Below are 17595 nucleotides of genomic sequence, written 5' to 3'. Positions count from 1 at the left end.
GTGGCTTTTGTCCCATGTCTCATACCTTCAGCAGAGAAAAGGTGTTCTCACTCATGAGATACAATAGGGTTAGAAAATAGGATCTTGTGGAGGTGGGATAGCACTTTTCCAGGGCCCATTTTCTTATATTGGGTAACCATCTGAGACATGTGGGTGCCAGTGGTTCTGGTGGTTGGGGAGGAAAGACATCAGCAATCTCCCCAACGACCCCTTCTCAAGAAGGTCTTGGGACACAAGCTTGGAGTAAGTAGCATACAAAGTGAGAGCTGGAGGTAGGGACTGACTCATAAATAGCAGAACTCAGAGGGGCCATGTGTGCACCCACCACCTTCACAAGCACAGCATGAACTCAACCAGAGAACTCAATGGAACCCAGGGAGATGATCTAGATCTTTCCTCTACCTCTGCCTTTCTAACTTGCTCTCCCTCTCTCTCTTTCTTCATTGTATGTTATGGGCCATTCAGCCCTTGTAAAGTAACAAGGTTCAAATAGTTCCCGTTATAAACAAAAAGGTTTAATCAATTTCTGCCAGAAATAGCTTCCACTATCAATAAAACCTTTCAATCAATTATTTGTTGTTATGTCACCTTAACTGTCACACCCAAGGATACTTCAAACATCAGGGGCCTCCAAGTGTGTCATCCAGGATGGCCCTCTCTAGGAAATGAATCCGAAATGGATCCTGGCTGGTTTGGGAAGATATATGATGACTGTATCACAGTTCCAGTCTGACTGAGACCTCCTACCTGGTGCAGAGCAATCAATCTCAAAGAAATTTGGGTAGACCTGTGTGGTGCCAGGAGTTGGACTCGATGATCCTTATGGGTCCCTTCCAACTCGGGATATTCTATGATTCTATGATTCTATAAATTACTGATATCCAGTAGTAGTAGTAGTAGTAGTATCTCCTCAGTAAGCATATCCTGTGAAGCTCTATCACATAAAATTATTCTTGTGTTGCCTGAACTTCTTCCAGAAAAACCCTAGTGACCTCTTTGGCAGCTGTCAGAAGTCAACAGTTTGGATGACTGGACACTTGAAAGATGGAGGTCCATAGGGCCAGAGTTGAGCATGATCTATGATTTACAATTAAAATTAAGTTTGTCTGATATCCTAACACTTACAGTAAAAGCAAAGGGTAAAGGATATCAGAAAACTGAGGTCTGTGCTCTATTTGCAAGTATATGAAAGCAGTGGAAATTAATTTTTCTAAAACACTTCTTCCTGAATGATACGTTTGTCTACTGTTTCTCTTACTCATAGAATCATCAAATATCGGGAGTTGGAAGGGACCCACAAGGATCATGAAGTCCAACTGCTAACTCCACATAGGACCACTGAAAAATCAGACCCTATGTCTGAGAGTGTAGTCCAAACACTTTTTGAACTCCCTCAGACTCGGTGTTGTGACCACTTCCCTAGGGAGATTGTTCCAGTGCCTGACCACCCTCTTGGTGAAGAACCTTTTCCTAACACCCAGCCTGAACATCTCCTGTCACAGCTGCATTCTGTTCCCTCAGGTCCTGTCACTGTTCAACAGAGAGAAGAGCTAGAACTATAGAATCAAGAATCATAGAGTCATGGAATGGTTTGGGGTGGAAGGGACCTTAAAGATCATCTAGTTCAAATCCCTCTGCCATTACGCAGGGACACCTCCCACTAGACCAGGTTGCTCAGGGCTTCATCTAAACTGGCCTTGAACACTTCCTGGGATGAGGCATCCACAGCTTCTCTAGACAACCTGTGCCAGTGCCTCACCATCCCCATAACAACCCCCTCCGCTCCTCTGTTGAGGAAGCTACAGGCTGCCTTAAGGCCACCCCTCATACTCCTTTGCTCTGGGCTGAACAATCCAAGTACTTAAAAATTGATGGGGACTTACAGACCCCAATGTCTTCAAGAGCTGTTTCCTAGTTGGTTTCCTGCTAACTAGTTCCCTGAGCAGCCTGAAGCCTGCTCTCCCCATATCCAGGCACTTCCAACCTGGTTGTTCAAGTTCCCCATGAGGACTAGAGCATGTGAACATGAGGCTCCTTTCAGCTGTCTTACCTAGGCTTTATCTACTTGTTCTTCCTGACCAAGAAGCCTATAGCAGACACCCACTACAGCATGATTCGTGTTGATCTGCTTGACTCCTAAATTCTTGACTGGCTCCTGACCCATTCGAAGGCAGAGCTCTATACATCGCCAGTGTTCACTCATTCAAAGGCTACCTCCCTCTCTTTGTCTTCCCAGCCTGTCCTGCCTAAAGAGCCCAGATCCATCTGTTGCAGCACTCCAACTGTGTGCTATCCCGCTACATCTCTGTGATCCCTGGGGGCACACAGCACAGTAACTGCACACAGTCTTTTGTAAGTCCTCCTGTTTGTTCCTCATGCTGCGTGCATTAGCATACAGGCATTTCAGGGAGCCACCTGAATGTCTGGTTCCCCAGAAAGATCACAAGAGCTTTCCCCAGGAGGCTGTTCTGCTGGCAGTTCTTTCTTTATATGCCTGTACTTGATGTGATTGCACTTCAGCCTCAATTGCTTTGTTCCTTTTTGTTCTGATCATGCCAGGCTCTTTTCTTGCCTACCCCATCCACAGTTTCTTCACTTGTTTGATGACGAACATCTCCTTCCCCTGCATTTAGGTGTCTAAGTTTCCTTGACGGCATTGAGACTTCTGCAAAGAAAACAAAAGTGTTTCTTGTTCTCTTCCTATTGGACAGAAAATCCTGAAGTGATGCCATTGTCACCATCACAAACTTTTACTCATTCTGAGCCAGCCCTGGCTACAATAGTTTTCATTCATGTGTTCCTTTTCTGGGATGGGGAGACAGTGAGCTGATTTGGGCGTCTCCTAGACCCAAAAGTACCTAGCAGGGTCTTCACAGGGACAACCAGCTAGATACCTGACCAGAGGAACAGGAGTGGGAGACAGGGAACTAGGGAGGAGATGCTTGCACAAGCTGAGTCTCACTCTCAACATCTATGTCTTTTGAGGGGTTATCCCATGCTTGGATGATGCATCACTGGGACATGTCAGTGAAGGGTATTTCCAGACAAGAGAGAAAAGGGATACACATCCTGGATGCAGCTTGTCGAAGCCCTGCAGGTCCAAGATCAATTACTCTATTTTTCCTAATAGTAGTTATACCTTAATGTAAATATTAGTAATAGCTGTAGTAGTAGCCATATTTTACAAAATGAAATGCTACATTGCAAAACTGTTTCAAACTAGTTCATAATTACATTTTGTCAAATGATTCCTGACCTCAAATGCTAGTAAGCCGATTTTGACTGTGCACATGGACCAGGCTTTTCTTAGCAATCCTGGACCTCTAAAAATGTTTGTCTATGATAACTTATCTTTTCCCTTTCTGAGAAAAAGATAAATATAGCAGTTCCTGGTCATCTGTGGGGTTGGATAAGAAAGACATCAATTTCAGTTCCATGATATTAAGCATACACTAAAAGCACTGCCTTGTGAAGGGTGAAAATAATTTAAAGGAGTAGCCTTTTACTTTTACTTCAGCATACAAACAGCTGCTGCAGTCTCAAATAGAAAGTAGAAAATGAAGAGGTTTTCTTAGGGGCATTATTTGTATGGTAATATGAAACTGTATGTGTGTGCAGAGAGGCAGTGAATTTTCTACACATGGCTGTAGCATTTCTAAAGCAATTATTGGACTCCAGGAGTAATTGAAAATTGGTCATTGTCTTCAGTGACAATAGAATAGAGGCTTCAAAAATGTTTTGGGAAGCCGAAGGGGATGTCCAAGTTCACATTGCATCCTTGTAGTCAAACAGCATGAATCAGTATAAGAACATGCAAGCTCTGCAATGAATTAATCACTTCACAGTAACTTATTTCACTTAACTTAGGTCTACTGTCGCAATACTGATTATGAGAAGCATTTCTCTGTATACTCTTCTCTGTAAGGCAGCTTACTTAGACATACTAAATACAACTTTATATTAGCTAGATTGAAACCACTAGCAATGAAGACCTGGTCCGAGGCTTGCATTTGCATCTCTAGGAATGCACAACAAACTAACTTACTTTAAACTGAAAAAATATAATTTGAGTCCAGTGAGATTCCAGATATTCACTGTCTTGTCTTTGTGAGAGCCATCAGAGACTATATGTCTCTAATGAGACACACAGAGAACAGTGTGTGTCTACACCCTAACCTCAGGTACCTGAGTTTTCCACAAACAGCATGAGTAGTCCTAATACCACATATTAACAAGTCAAAGATGAAAAAAAAAAGCCACAAGAAAAATGAAACATATTTTATTAAAAAAATATAATGGAATATAACTGTGAACAGTATTGCAATAAATAATTTTGATCTGTGTATGACAAACAAACAAACAAACAAGCTATGCACCTCGAAAAATGTAACAAAGCAGTAGCTTAGGAAGTGGGATCCAGGAGTACATTCCATCAGCATTTCTAAACTAAATCACAAGAACATACATTTCATGTCCTGACAGTGAGAAGGTTCCTCCTCTGTTGCCAGGATGAAAAAAAGGCAGTCCAAATCAAGAGCTGCTCTTTCTGAAGGTCCAAAGAGTTGCATTATCCCCAAATGGTAAATCAGAAGAGTAACAAGCGGTAACCAAGTAGTGCCAGCTAAATCAAAAGGAAATTAAAATCCCCAAAACAACTTTTTCAGAGAAAGGAACTTAGTATTATCTAATGATTTCCCTATCACAGTTATCAAGAAGGTTACAATGCCCATTTCAGACTTAGCTCTGAGTAACCAATATTTTAAGATCTACAGTTAAGACAGAAAATGCCCTGTATGTATGGCACCTTCTCTTGTTGCACCCATATCTTTTATGTGGACCAAAGTATTGAAAACATTCTTTACAAGCTGAAGGAAAAAATCTCTACACTGAACTGAGAGCTCAGGCATGTTAAAAAAAAAAAAAAGTGCAGAAAATGGACTATTTAAGAATTAGCTATGAAATTCCTTATGGTCATGGACCTAAAGTGCTTTACCTTAAAGACATTTTTAAATAGGATGTGTTCCTGAAAGTGCATAAAATTGAGAAAGCAGAAATGTGGACATTTAAATAAACACTTTCATACATAGTCACATATACAGAGGCCTGAATCCAAGGGCCTTTTATGATATGACAATTCTATTAACTTCACTGCAGTTTTCCTAAGTAACAATGATATGGAAGAAGGTTGCAACCACAGAATAAAAACAAAATATTAGTATCTCCCTGAATACATAGAGCACAGAACAGCAGAACCATCAAACCTTCAGAAAACTTCCCCTGCTTTCTCTAAGTCTTCTCAATATGTATATCTGTAAAAGGAAGAATTACATTAAAAAAATCAAATCACAAAATGATAAAATAACAGAACATTTCATGGCTTTGTGACTCTTTCATAGAGTTTAGTGGAACCAAGAAAAATTCCTTTCATTGTCAGAATGAAAGATCTAAAATGAAATTAATATAAAGGTCATGCAGAGGGTGAACATGGCAGGAAGTAAAGTGGTAGTTCAAACACACAGGTGGAAAGTGCTCTCTGAATAAATAGTGATATTTCTGTGGCTTAAGTCATTCTTTCTTTCAAAATCCAATACATTTTCTAGTGCCCTATTGTCAGTATCCCTAGCAGTGTAACCTTAAGCCCTAACATTTTGACTCACAGATCTGGGCCTGCTTGCCCTTGTTTAGGTGTTTGTAAGGTTTAACAAGGAGGGATATGGAATGTAATTTAAGTGCTTTAGAGGTCAGAAAGAAGGTGAAAGAAAAACTTCAGTAATTTCACTTTTCTGGTTTACACCAGGATCTACTTCAGGGGTTTCAGAGATTCAGTTACTTATTTCCTTGCTTTGCTGTGTCAGAATCTCATAGCTTGAAACCACTTGAGTGGTAGTGATGGGTTAAGGTCTCCCTCTCCACCATCATCATCACTCCTTTGGTTGTGCTGGCACAACTATTTTTGTAGAAAAATATGAGCTAGATACAAGACTAATTTGTATAGTTATATATCGTATCTTCTTTTGTAGGGCTTTTTTTTTTTTTTTTTTAACTAGATTAGTTATTTTTATATATCTCCCAGCAGACAGATAGGGCTGACAGTTAATTTCTAAGAGGTAATAGAAGGCTAAGCTCTTGAAGACTCTATCTGTTGAAACAAGGAACTAGATAAAGTAGCCATGAATCAAGAGTCATGAATCCAGACTTAGGTCATTAGACGTGATGACAACAAATGATTTATGCTGTGTGAAATTTGCTACTATTTTTACAATTATCATTTATACTTACATTTCAACTCTTCCTCTTCAATATGAGGACCTCTCCAGACATGTGTATCCTTATCTTTTGGCAGCTCTTAAAACAAACCATAGACATACAGATAACAGTCAGCACAAATTAAACTACTCATATAGTGATAAATCTTTGTAAAAAGGTGCTGTCTCAGGCCTACCAGGAAGCATGTGACTTAAACACAGGCCAGGGAAGAGACTAATACCAAATATCGTGTCCATTTGAGGCAAGTATAGTTACAAGAAGTTTTCTTCCGGGGAAAAAAAAAAAAAAAAAAAAAAAGTCTATATGAACTAACTTTCATAGAGTAGTATAGTTTAAAGCAGTTTCTAAATAAAACCAAACAACAAATAAAACACACAAAAAAAAAAAAAGCCATCACAAGAGAAGGCTAAAGGATTTTAATCTCTTCTCTCCCTCTTTAAATATTAAATGTCTCCACTTTCACCTCCATTGCTAATTGTCGTGGTACTGGTCATCCAGTGAACTTTACTAAGTAGCACTAGTATCTCAACAGGAGGAAAAAGAAGCTATTAGAGAACTTTCTGTGATCCTCTCAACAGCCTCAAACGCACATTATAATACTGGAAATAACACATGATCAATGTACCTAAAACTCCAGATCAGATTCTATGCACCAGAATGTGCTGCCATCCAACATACTGAGGTGTACGTTCCAGGCAGCAGGTCTCATCCTGTCACTGACTTCCTAAATCACAGACTGTACCTGCTTCTAGAACAGGTATGCTTTTTTTTTTCTTCACGTTTTCTTTTCAAGAAGTTAACAGAGTAATCAAAACTGACTCTTCAATTTCTACTTGTTACTTAAACAGAAAGTAGAAAGCAAAACAACAGCTGAATGTAGTTTTGCCTATTGTAGTCACCATGACAGAATGGATTCTCAATTAAAGAATAATTTCTCAGTTATTTCCACAAGAGTCACACTGGGATAGATTTATGCCATAAGTACATACTTGCTATATTCATTGATGAGTTAGCCATGCACGTTCTCTTGTCCTTACTTGTACTAGCTGAAAAACAGTAAGAGACAAAAAACAAATCAAAAGCAAAATACTCATTTTAGATCTAGTACGGACTTAAGCACACTGGTAGGAAGGGTACTCTTAGCACAGGGTCATGATGGTTCTCAAAACTCTCCACTTCTTCAAAGGCTTTAAGATGTACTCTTTAGTGCCCGTGGTCTGCCAGTTCTCCTTCTTGTTTCCTTTCTAGTTGCAAAATCATTGGCATCCTATACTAATATGACAGAAAAGTACTCGTTCAAAGTTTTTTTTCACCCAGAATTTGAACATATTGTGCAACAGAGAACAAGGAGGGAGACAAAAGGGGGGAAAAACACATCTTCCAGGGAGGTTCTGTTCTTAAAGAATCATCTGGCTGTTGATCTAGGATAGCCTGGGTTTTAAAGGAAAAACACTCTCACTACTTTAGCTTCTCAATCAATTTGTTGTTTATGACACACATATATATAGCATAACCATGTTAATCACATATATCATGTTAATCAAATACACATGTATATATATATATATATATATATTATCATGTATACATGCACATGATAAAGAAAACTCAAGCAACCTAGGAAACTTCTGACCTTCACTGAAATCCCCAGATGGGAATCTTCAGAGAAGTCAAGGATTTTGCTGTCCCTTCTTCCACTTTCATGTTCTACTCCTGTTCCTACTATGTTCCTAGCAGTATACTCTTAGACATGTAGGTTACATACAGCCTTACTGCAGCCTGTTAACGTCTCCTGCAAGCCTGCTAAACTTTATGAACACTTCTCCCAGGACATGTTTCCATAGCATCTATTCATGAGATGAGTTTGTAACGTGAATATCCACATTAAATTCTATCATGTATTTCATGGATTTTGAACATGAAGACTCGCTGTAGATGTTATGGTTTTGTGTTATTTGCAGCCAGAAACTGGTGCTGTTTCTGACTTTCACTAGGAAAGAGAGAGCTGGCAGACAGGAAAACCAGTTCTGGTGCACAGCCTGAGAAAGCACATCTCTCTTAGTGTACAAAGTTTTGAGACAACCCTTGATATGACATTGCAACTAGCCTTTGCATTAGTTCCAGCTTAATTTCATGGCAGCTACCCATTTACATCTACTATAAAATTGGGGAATTTCAAAAGAAGAACTCAGGTTACTGTCTTGTTCATTTTCATCTGGTAACATTTAACTGAATCATGTCAGTATGTTACTACAATGCTAAGAGTACTGTATCAATGCCTCTAGTACTTTTTTTCTGCATGAAGCTTGACAAGAAAAAAAAAAGCTCAAAAACTATTTGGAAGGAAAAAAAAAAAGGAGCTATAGATAAGCTAAAAAAATAAAAATCACAAATTTATTATAATTTGAGGAAGAGTTCCAGCCAAAAATAGAATGTTCAGAAAAAGACGCTTTCCTTCTGATACTTTCAAATGAGTCCCAATGAATGTTCTGAGGTTTGCATGACTTTATTGTATGTGCTAAAAAGTAAAAAAGTATCACTGATTACAAAATCCTTGAACAAATCCATCATCCCATAAGGAAGGGATGTATGTGTGTGTGTGTATAAAGTACTTACTTCAGGTTATGCGACACATTTCACACTTTTTTTTTTAATCTTGGTGCATAAGTGTATTATTTTCATGCATGAACACATTAAAATTAGTTCTCCAAGGTTTTCCTCTGGCTTGTAGCAAATTAAAACAAATTACTGCCAATGCTTTCAGTGTAGTGTGATGCTGAAAATATCCAATTCAAGTCAGTCAAGTGAACTGAAAAACCTCAAAACTGAACAAAGAAATGGAACAAGTGGTATCAAGCTTCAGTGCAAACCTCTTGTGAAAAAAAAAAATAATCTTTCAGACTCAAAATGTTGGACATATCACTTCATGTGTAATGTACCATTTTAATGGTATTTTAGCCAAAATGGAGATATATTTACAGTCCATAACAGATCATTAAAAAAAAAAAATGCACACAGTTCAGAGATTGCAGCAAAAAATCTTTAAAAAAAAAAATGAAAGTGCCCTATCTGTTCTGAGCATTCAGGTCCCCAGTTAAAAGGGAGGGCACAGAATAGCTTCCATTTCTAGTAGGTGCATAAACTCTGCTTTGGTGGTTCAACAGATTAAATACTAATCGTATTGCTCTACCTCATTACCTGTAAGAAAAAGTAATAACGATCCACGGTAAATGGTCTGTGAGGGACTGACAACCTCTTCCACTCTGCTAACTTAACAGCTAGCATCTGATTAGATCAGGTGAGGAAACAAAAATAAACTGTGGTAAAAACTGAATGGTTTCAGGATGAAGGATCTAAGGCAGGCTTTTATTATTTCATCTCACCTCTTTGAGGATGAATCAACAGAACAGATTGATAGCAACTGCAATACACCAAAATAAATAACTTGAATACCTTTTCTTATGCAGAGAATAAATAGCACTGATCCAACGAGAGCAATCACGACGACAATTGCCCCAACAAAGCGTCTGCTCTCAGGCCAAAGCACATCATCAGCTGAATCTTCAGGAAAAACAAGTAGGGGAAAGACATTGCAGAATTACATAAGCTTCTCCCTTTTTCTTTCATTTTCATCCTATTACTTTTGCTATGAGCATTCTAGATGGACGTGGTAACAGACTTTTAGTTTGCATCAGCATCACCTGGTGCTGATGATGCGCTTCAGTGTATCTCGTTACCCCATTAAAGGCAAAAGAGATAGAACATATTCATATCTATCTTTCCTTCCTGTATTCCATATGATAGTGCCTTTCCTTCCTGTCACAAATCCTGTTTATCACCAAGGTACAAAGTCTACATCCAGCTTAAAGTCCTTCTGTCAGGACTACAGGAAACAGCTGTTAGAGAAAGAGTCCCTGTGTTGTGGTAAAGCTATAATGCATACAGGTGGCTTCCTTGAAACCCAGATGCATTTCTTGTCAGAACTGAACTCACCCTCTCACCACCCTTTGAAAGGCTTACATAGCTTTCCTTCTATGAGCTGACTGTTTCCACCCTTGTCACTCCCAAAAAGCATGCCAGCACCATCATTTTTAAGACTGCACAAGGAAGTGGACCATGGAAATGACCGGAGTAACAGTCTGATAAACAGTAATATTGCTTGTGAGCTGGCTCTCCAGCCTAGCTGAACCATATCATAAGTACAATGCAAAAAGGAAGAGTAAGCAAAAGTAGTAGGTGTGGTACCCAATTAAAAGGTCTAATAGGAAATTGTATTGGTCTTTGTGCATCTTCCCTCAATCCACATTTTATCAGGAAAAATATTTGTGTGAAATTTGTTAAAATTAAATATGGTCACAGCAAAAGCTGTATTCATAGGAAAAGACCGGTTCGTTCAAATTTACTCATCATCAAAACAGAATGGTTTTTGAAAGGTGTATTTAATTTACATGGAAAAGTCTCATTCCTAGACTTTTTTGAAAGTTTTAAAAGCTACAAGCTTTTCAAATAATTGAACATTTTTAACAGGTTCATATGCAATTACCATGTAGGTGAAATTTGTGTAGGTCATGCAAAATTTTAACCATGGAACAACTAGATCCTTCCACACAAGCATAATGAACATGTTGGTATGGTGGAAGTGTACATTAATAGAAAAATGTGACACACAGGTATTTCTTTTTAGCCTTTTCAAAATTACACAGGAAAAAAAAAAATGTCTGATCCAACTGGGACAAAATTACAGAATATCTTAAAATGCATTACTTTAAATGAAATTTACAAAAGTTACCTGCTATGTATAAAATTGCAGATGTATTTTTTTGAAGCTCCTTATTCCAGAAGATACAACGAAAATTCTCGTGAGTCCTATTTTTGATTGTGAGTGTACTTGTTACACGATACAGCTGGTCACTTCCAGTTTCATAACTTGTATCTGCCTTATCAGTCAAATCCTCATATTCTCCATTTTGCCATATCACTTCAGCTTTTGGGTATCCTTCTGATTGACAGGTTAACTTCCATTCCTTGTGTCCTGTGCTCACCACTCCTTGGGTTATGTTTCTATAAGGAGCTAAAGAAATTAAATAAGATGATTACCAGGAGGAAGCTAAAAGAACAACACATATAAGCAAGATACCTTTTCTTTATCCCCAAGGATAAGGCCCTTGGGCCAAGTTTCTGTGCTTGGGCCAACCTTGGCTTCTGTAAATAATACTCCTGATAGAAAAAGTAAATATCACTGTTGTGTGTCTCTACAGTAACTGAGATACAGGGTTTATTACAGTGTTGACACTGTTCTGGAAGTTGCAATAGCTTTCTGATCTTTGCTCTGTCTAAATGGTTTTTGCCATACCATATGTCTGGAAAATAAAGGACAGAACATGGATTCCACATAGATGAAGACAGCTGTGCAGTGGCCACGAGGCTTTTCCTGTCTCCAGAGAGCTTTCTTGAAATGCTAGTGCAGACACGCCTTCCTTCCAGGATGCCCCCAAAATCTTTCAACAGTATCATCTAGCAGTGAACATCCTGTGTTAGAACTCACCCTGAACCTTCAGATTGATGGTCTTGTAGTCAGCTCCCCCATAGTCAATAAGACAGCGGTAAAGCCCTGCATCTCTGAGCTTCACGTCCATGATCTGAAGGAGAGACTGCCCCAGCTTCAGATTCTCTTTCAACAATTTTATTCTCCCCCTAAAGTCACTGTGCTGACTTTTGAAGTCTTCCTCCCCTTTGAAAAGTACATACACATCCTTTCCAAGTTCATCTTTTTTTTCCCAGCTGACACTTAGATCTCTAAACTTTAATTTCCCATTCACTGGAAATGTGCATTCCATGGTCACATTGTTGCCTAGTTCCACGATGTAGAGTGACTGGGGAGCTTCAACAGTGAATAAAGCTGAAAAACAAAATTTGAAAGAAAACTTAATTTTCCGATTATAAGCCTAATTTTGAAAGTCATGCTTTATCAAACACACCGTATATATAAGTATACATGACATTTTAAGGACTAAAAGTATCTGCCATGTTCTTAAAGTTAAACTTTTTTGCATGCATTTTCCCACGTTTGTTCACAAACAGAGCTATTTATACCTGCAGAAACCTGCTTTGTGCACAAATGCACAAAAAAGCAGTATGTGTATATTAAAAATAGCTGTATGCATGCACACACCCCCTCAGATGTTGCTTTCAGAACACCACTACAGTACCAGGCAATTGTTAGTGCCTCTTATGAGAATGTTCTGTTCATATAAACGTCAATTCTTTTTACACAGGATTTTCAAAAATACGTAACAATTCTCAAGCCTCACACTGCCACAAAAGAAAATTTCGTGTAATGCAAATAGTACCTTGTCGTAATTACTGTCTGGGCTGAACACTGACAAGGATTTTAACCTGCCCCCATATCAAACCGTCCATATTAAGCACATTAATCTAGTTTAATGTAAAAGCATATGATGACCTTTCTATGTAAAACAGTAAGCTAAAAAAACCCGAACACCAACACCTGCAGGAAAACTGAGAGGTTAACATTTCCATGCCTACACGTAGAAAAGAAAGACACTTAAATAGTTCTGCTACTTCTTACAACTCAGCTTCTTACCATTTAGGAAACACCAGTAGAATGAAAACACATACAGAAGCAAAGGCTTTTCCATGATGTAGGTAGAACCTAAAATGATAAAATAATCAAAGAACATTAATCTCTGCTTGTTTTCTAACTTTCACTGTAAAATATACTTCACACTCACTCCACACAAAGAACTAGACACAAGGCACTGAGTTCCACTCTAGTAAAAGGGATGACAAAATTGTGTTTGGGTCAGGCAGGGGTGGGTCCTTCCTGGATGGGTCCAGGAAGAGCAACTACGTTCATTTCCTTTAAACAAATTCCTTGCTTATGGTGAAACATGGATTTTATCACTTCCATCAATTACTAAACAATTACTCACAAATTCCCAGATGTTCCCATAAACCATAGAAGGAAGCGTCCTTCCTGCTTGAAGAGGAGGGAGGATTTTTTCTACACGCATTCACTGGAGGGAACAGAACTCAGTTCTTCCCACCAGTTGGCCTTACTTTAATGTACTGTGAACACAACCCACTTTATGACACCTGGTTTCACAGTCCTGATCACAGGGCTTGTGAAGTTGCACATATTCTGAGTGGAATTTATGTGGTAAGTAACAACTTCATGAGCATTCACACAACAGCGCCTTTGTAAAACAGTGACACAGAAAGCCTACAAACTCTGCTTTCTTGAATTTCTGCTGCTTTACCTCTGAGTATGCAAATTACATCAATTTTCCAAGAGATTCCTTCCCCTCTTTACTGATATGGCTTTTATACTCCTAGACAACACTTAAACTTAGAAAACACTGATTCACGTCAATTCTCACACTCACCTTCACGTGCCCACTGCACGTGCATTTTAAGTCAGAGCAATACTAGGACCAAACAGTGCCATCATTTTTCAAATCACTCTCAAGAAAAAATTAAGCTGACTTTAACGGAAATCTTTTGTGAGTACAGAGAACTCTAAGTTTTTATCTAAATAAAACTTGCATTTTGGATACCCAAACAGACACAGAAATAAGGAAAGATTGCATTCAACCGTTTTCTAGTGGTGGTTTCAGCATTTGCATAAGAAATTAGGCAACTGTGATAACCATCAAATTTCCTAACTCCTTAAATTCTCACTGGACTGCAAATCCTACCATTTTAAGTGTTTTTCTTTCTTTGGTTTTCAACATTAAGATGATAAAAAATTAACCATATTGCCCTGAGTCATTAAGACATGTGACTTCACAGTAACTTAGATTAAGAGGATTAGCTTCAAGAGAATTTGATTCAAGCTACTCTTTTCCTCTGACAGATGCTCCCTGATCCCAACAGGACATTTGCAGAAGGCAATACAGATGGAGCTGAGAAAGGGATCCAATCTAACACATGGGACATTCTCCTAAAAAGGACAGGAAAAAACAGAGACCCTCATGATGAAAGATTTGTTCCGTTGATGAATAAATTCTTTATGTGGTTAGGTACCCAATTCATTCTTTAACCAAAAATGATGTTCTCAAAAGCACTAGCAACTTGCTGCCTGTGGGTACCTATGAGTTTCTGGTGACGCACATGCATCAAAATGCCTCTGTCATTATGCCACTGCCTAAGAAACAAAGCAGGTCAGCACTCCAACTAAGCTCCAGAGCAAAGCTGCTCAAACAAGATAGAGAAATACTCGTCTCACAAGTGTGCCCTGATTGTACTTACTCTGACACATCCTACAGCACAGTGAGCCTCTGACACTGACCGAGTAAGTGTGCAGGTGTTCTGTGCTCCCAATGGCAGAATGACCGGAGCTGCAGTATGCTCATGCCCAAAACACAGTCTACTCTCTTCAAAGCAGACAGAGACCAGAGCTGAGAGGCTGCCCAGAAAAAAACAGCATGTGGACTACTGTCATGGGATGATAATCATACCTGGGCATGCATTGCCTATGGTACCCGCTATTGTGTAGGCATTACCTCCAGGAGAGGTGTTCTGATTAACTGCTGGGAGAGGGATGATAATGATAGCCAGTAAGCTCTTCTATGGTTCTCAGACCTGCGACTCTATCCTGAAATTGTAAAACTCTAATTTCTACACTTTCTCCCATTGCAGAGGAAGACAAGCCTTGCTACACACAAAAAATGTATGAGTATTACTTACAAAATTCCTCAAGACCAAGAAAGTATGCGGTTGTAATCAATTTTTCACTTCCAGTGAGAAGAAAAGTAGGTCCAGGTCAAATCCAAATGCATGCGAAAAAACTTGCTGCAGTAACCATTACAGACCTTTCTTCTTTTTCACCCTGAGCAGAAGCAGACACTAGCTGGCTCAGTTGAACCTGCTTGAGACCCAGACGCCAATCAAAGATCTTCACCAAAGCTCACTGTTTTTCTTACAGAGCCTACCAAAATGCCCCTTCTTTCCTTCTGATGATTTCTGGTATCTATGGATAACACCGTTCCATAAAAGCAAAAAGATATTCACAGCAAAAAGTAGTCTTCAGTGTTGCTGCCTGTTTGGTTCCCTCACAATCCAATGGAGATGACAGGAAGAACAGAACTATTTGACCAAGTCTTCTTGTGACAGCACTTAAATGTTGATTAACTCCACCTACTCCTTCAGGAAACTTCCCCATAACAGGAAAATTCCCCACTGGGGAAAATTCTCTATTGCTACCAGTGGTTCACAGTAACAAGACACTGTTGGGAAAATTAGTACATAAAATGCCATAGACATTTTAAGAAACATATCATCTCATTACAGCAATATGTGAGCAACAGCCCTTAGTATGTTAATACCAAGCGACAGTTTTTACCATGTGTGGTACTGAACTAACAATGACTGGAAATTTCTGCACAACGTATTGCGTGTGTGAAGGTCATAAATAGGAATAAACTGAAGAGCACGGTCTACCCTTCTCCGGGATAACAGATCCTCGCTCTACAAGATCAGAGCATGGTCATGCCTCTTGCTGTGCCACTGTGTGGTACAAGACTTGTTAAGCCTGTGTGTTAGCTTAGCAAAAATAAATAAATAAATAAATAATAATGATAAAAAAACAAGCATGAAAAGCCAAAAGATGCTACTTACATTAACCTGCTCACTGTTAACGGGATAACCTTGTCAACAGCACAAAATATGACTTTAAATGTATTTCAGTGTAAGTTCACTCACCTATGTTGCCTTCACGCATCTCAAAAAACATTTGAGATTCTCCGATGAGTTAAAATACTGTGAAATGACCACTTCAAAGTTTTCAGGAAATGTTTTCTTCTTTCTACCTGGCAGCCTACTCAGTACCTGTCATGGAAGCAAAAGCACATAACAGACAAAATTGGTAAGAGCTGGGCTTTTTGCTTCAAGTGTGGGAGGAACATGACAGCAGTATGTGAAACAGTTGAATGTAACCTTTAGGTTCTCATAACCTGAAACTACCTTAGCAGGCTGAGGGGGTGGATTTCCACAATAGGTGAGACTGATGAAGTCTTATTTCCACTGGTTTCTTCTGTGCTTAAAAACACATTTACTGACATTTTATTTTTTTCAGAAACAAAGGCGCAAAAAAAAAAAAAAAAAAAAATCTGTGAAGTTATGACTTTGAGACCACAAAAGCCATCGTCGTAGCCAGCCCTCAGAGTCATTAATTCAGTTTCCCCTTTTTCATTGCTTGCCTTGAGCTCACAGGGCTGGACTTTCCATCCAAGTGTTTAGCAGCAAGCAAAAGACCACAGAGGTTATTTTTACAGTTACATATATATATATATATATACATATATGTATGTATATGTATATATATATATATTATAGGTAGGTATACAGATACAGATTTTTATGTATTATTATATACAATGTATTATAGCATAAACGATGGCTGCGTATATATATGTGTGTGTGTATATGTGTATATATATATATATATATACACATTTTATAGCATAGACAACTACAGTGGTGTTTTTCTGTTTGTTTTTTTGGGGGGTGGCTTTTTTTCTCTCTATTTTTCGGGAGGGGTGTTGCTGCCCCACAGCACAGACGGAGACCCCCCCTCCCCCGCCCGTCGCTGCTCCCCGTGGTCTCCGGGCGGCGGTCCCGGCCCCCCCCCTCCCCACCACCACCACCACCGCGACCCCCCCGCTGCCTCCCGGCCCGGCTCCCCCCTACCTGCCGCGGCCGCCTCGCTCCCTGCCGGCCCCGGCGGCTGCTGCCGGGGCTGTGCGGGGCGGCTGGAGGCGGCTCCGGCCCGCCCCAGCCCGGCCCGGCCCGGCCCGGCCCGGCCTCCGCGCTCAGCGCCAGCCCTCAGCCCCCGGCCGCCGGGAAGTGCTGCGAGCTGCGGTCCTCGGGCGGCCAGGAAGGGGCCTGAAAAGCACCCCCGGGCGGCTGAGGCATCGTGCCGGGAGTCAGGCAGCTGCCCCCGAGGCTTTCCCATTCCTGAACGCCCGGCGCTGACGGGAAATAAAACCGAAAGCGGAACGGGGTGCCCCGGGGTGTCCCGTCCCCCCCCGGCACCTCTGCCGCCACCGCCGCCCTTCGGAAGCGCAGCACCGGGTGCGTGGCTCCCGCAGCTGCTCCCGTAACTTTCCCAAAAGACTTCAGCCCCCAAGCAGGGACATTGCTCAGGGCACTCTGAGCTAAAGAACGAAAACGTGCGCTGAGGCACTGCTGAGTGCTTCAGGAAATTCAAGGAAACTCAATGTAATCACACACAGATGGGTACTGGGGCATGCTGAGGATGATCTCTGCTCCCTCTGCCATAAATGTCAGGCACTGCCATCTCCTGTA

At 40.1% G+C, this 17595-nt stretch overlaps 1 protein-coding gene across 7 annotated transcripts; it reads right to left on the bottom strand.

Moving 5' to 3' along the window:
* Positions 1-4269: 4269 nt before the first annotated feature.
* Positions 4270-17279, bottom strand: CD274 (CD274 molecule). 7 transcript variants are annotated; one of them, XM_082784195.1, is made up of 10 exons: positions 16978-17272; positions 15991-16116; positions 14977-15515; positions 12872-12940; positions 11813-12166; positions 11057-11338; positions 9721-9828; positions 7257-7313; positions 6280-6345; positions 4270-5309 (listed from the first exon to the last, which is right to left on the bottom strand). In XM_082784195.1, exons 4-10 carry the CDS (start codon positions 12924-12926, stop codon positions 5287-5289), a joined length of 945 nt encoding a protein of 314 aa, XP_082640321.1. In that variant the 5' UTR covers positions 12927-12940; positions 14977-15515; positions 15991-16116; positions 16978-17272; the 3' UTR covers positions 4270-5286. The 7 variants fall into 7 exon arrangements, with proteins under 7 accessions (XP_082640321.1, XP_082640322.1, XP_082640318.1 ...); XM_082784196.1 differs by having other exon boundaries at positions 14977-15118; XM_082784192.1 differs by lacking the exon at positions 14977-15515 and having other exon boundaries at positions 16978-17273.
* Between the last annotated feature and the right edge of the window lie 316 nt (positions 17280-17595).

This window comes from Aythya marila (assembly GCF_965140915.1).
Source record: "Aythya marila genome assembly, chromosome: Z".
NCBI classification, from domain to species: Eukaryota; Metazoa; Chordata; class Aves; order Anseriformes; family Anatidae; genus Aythya; species Aythya marila.
Note: the sequence above shows the minus strand (reverse complement) of the source record. Positions and strands in the feature narration are given on the sequence as shown.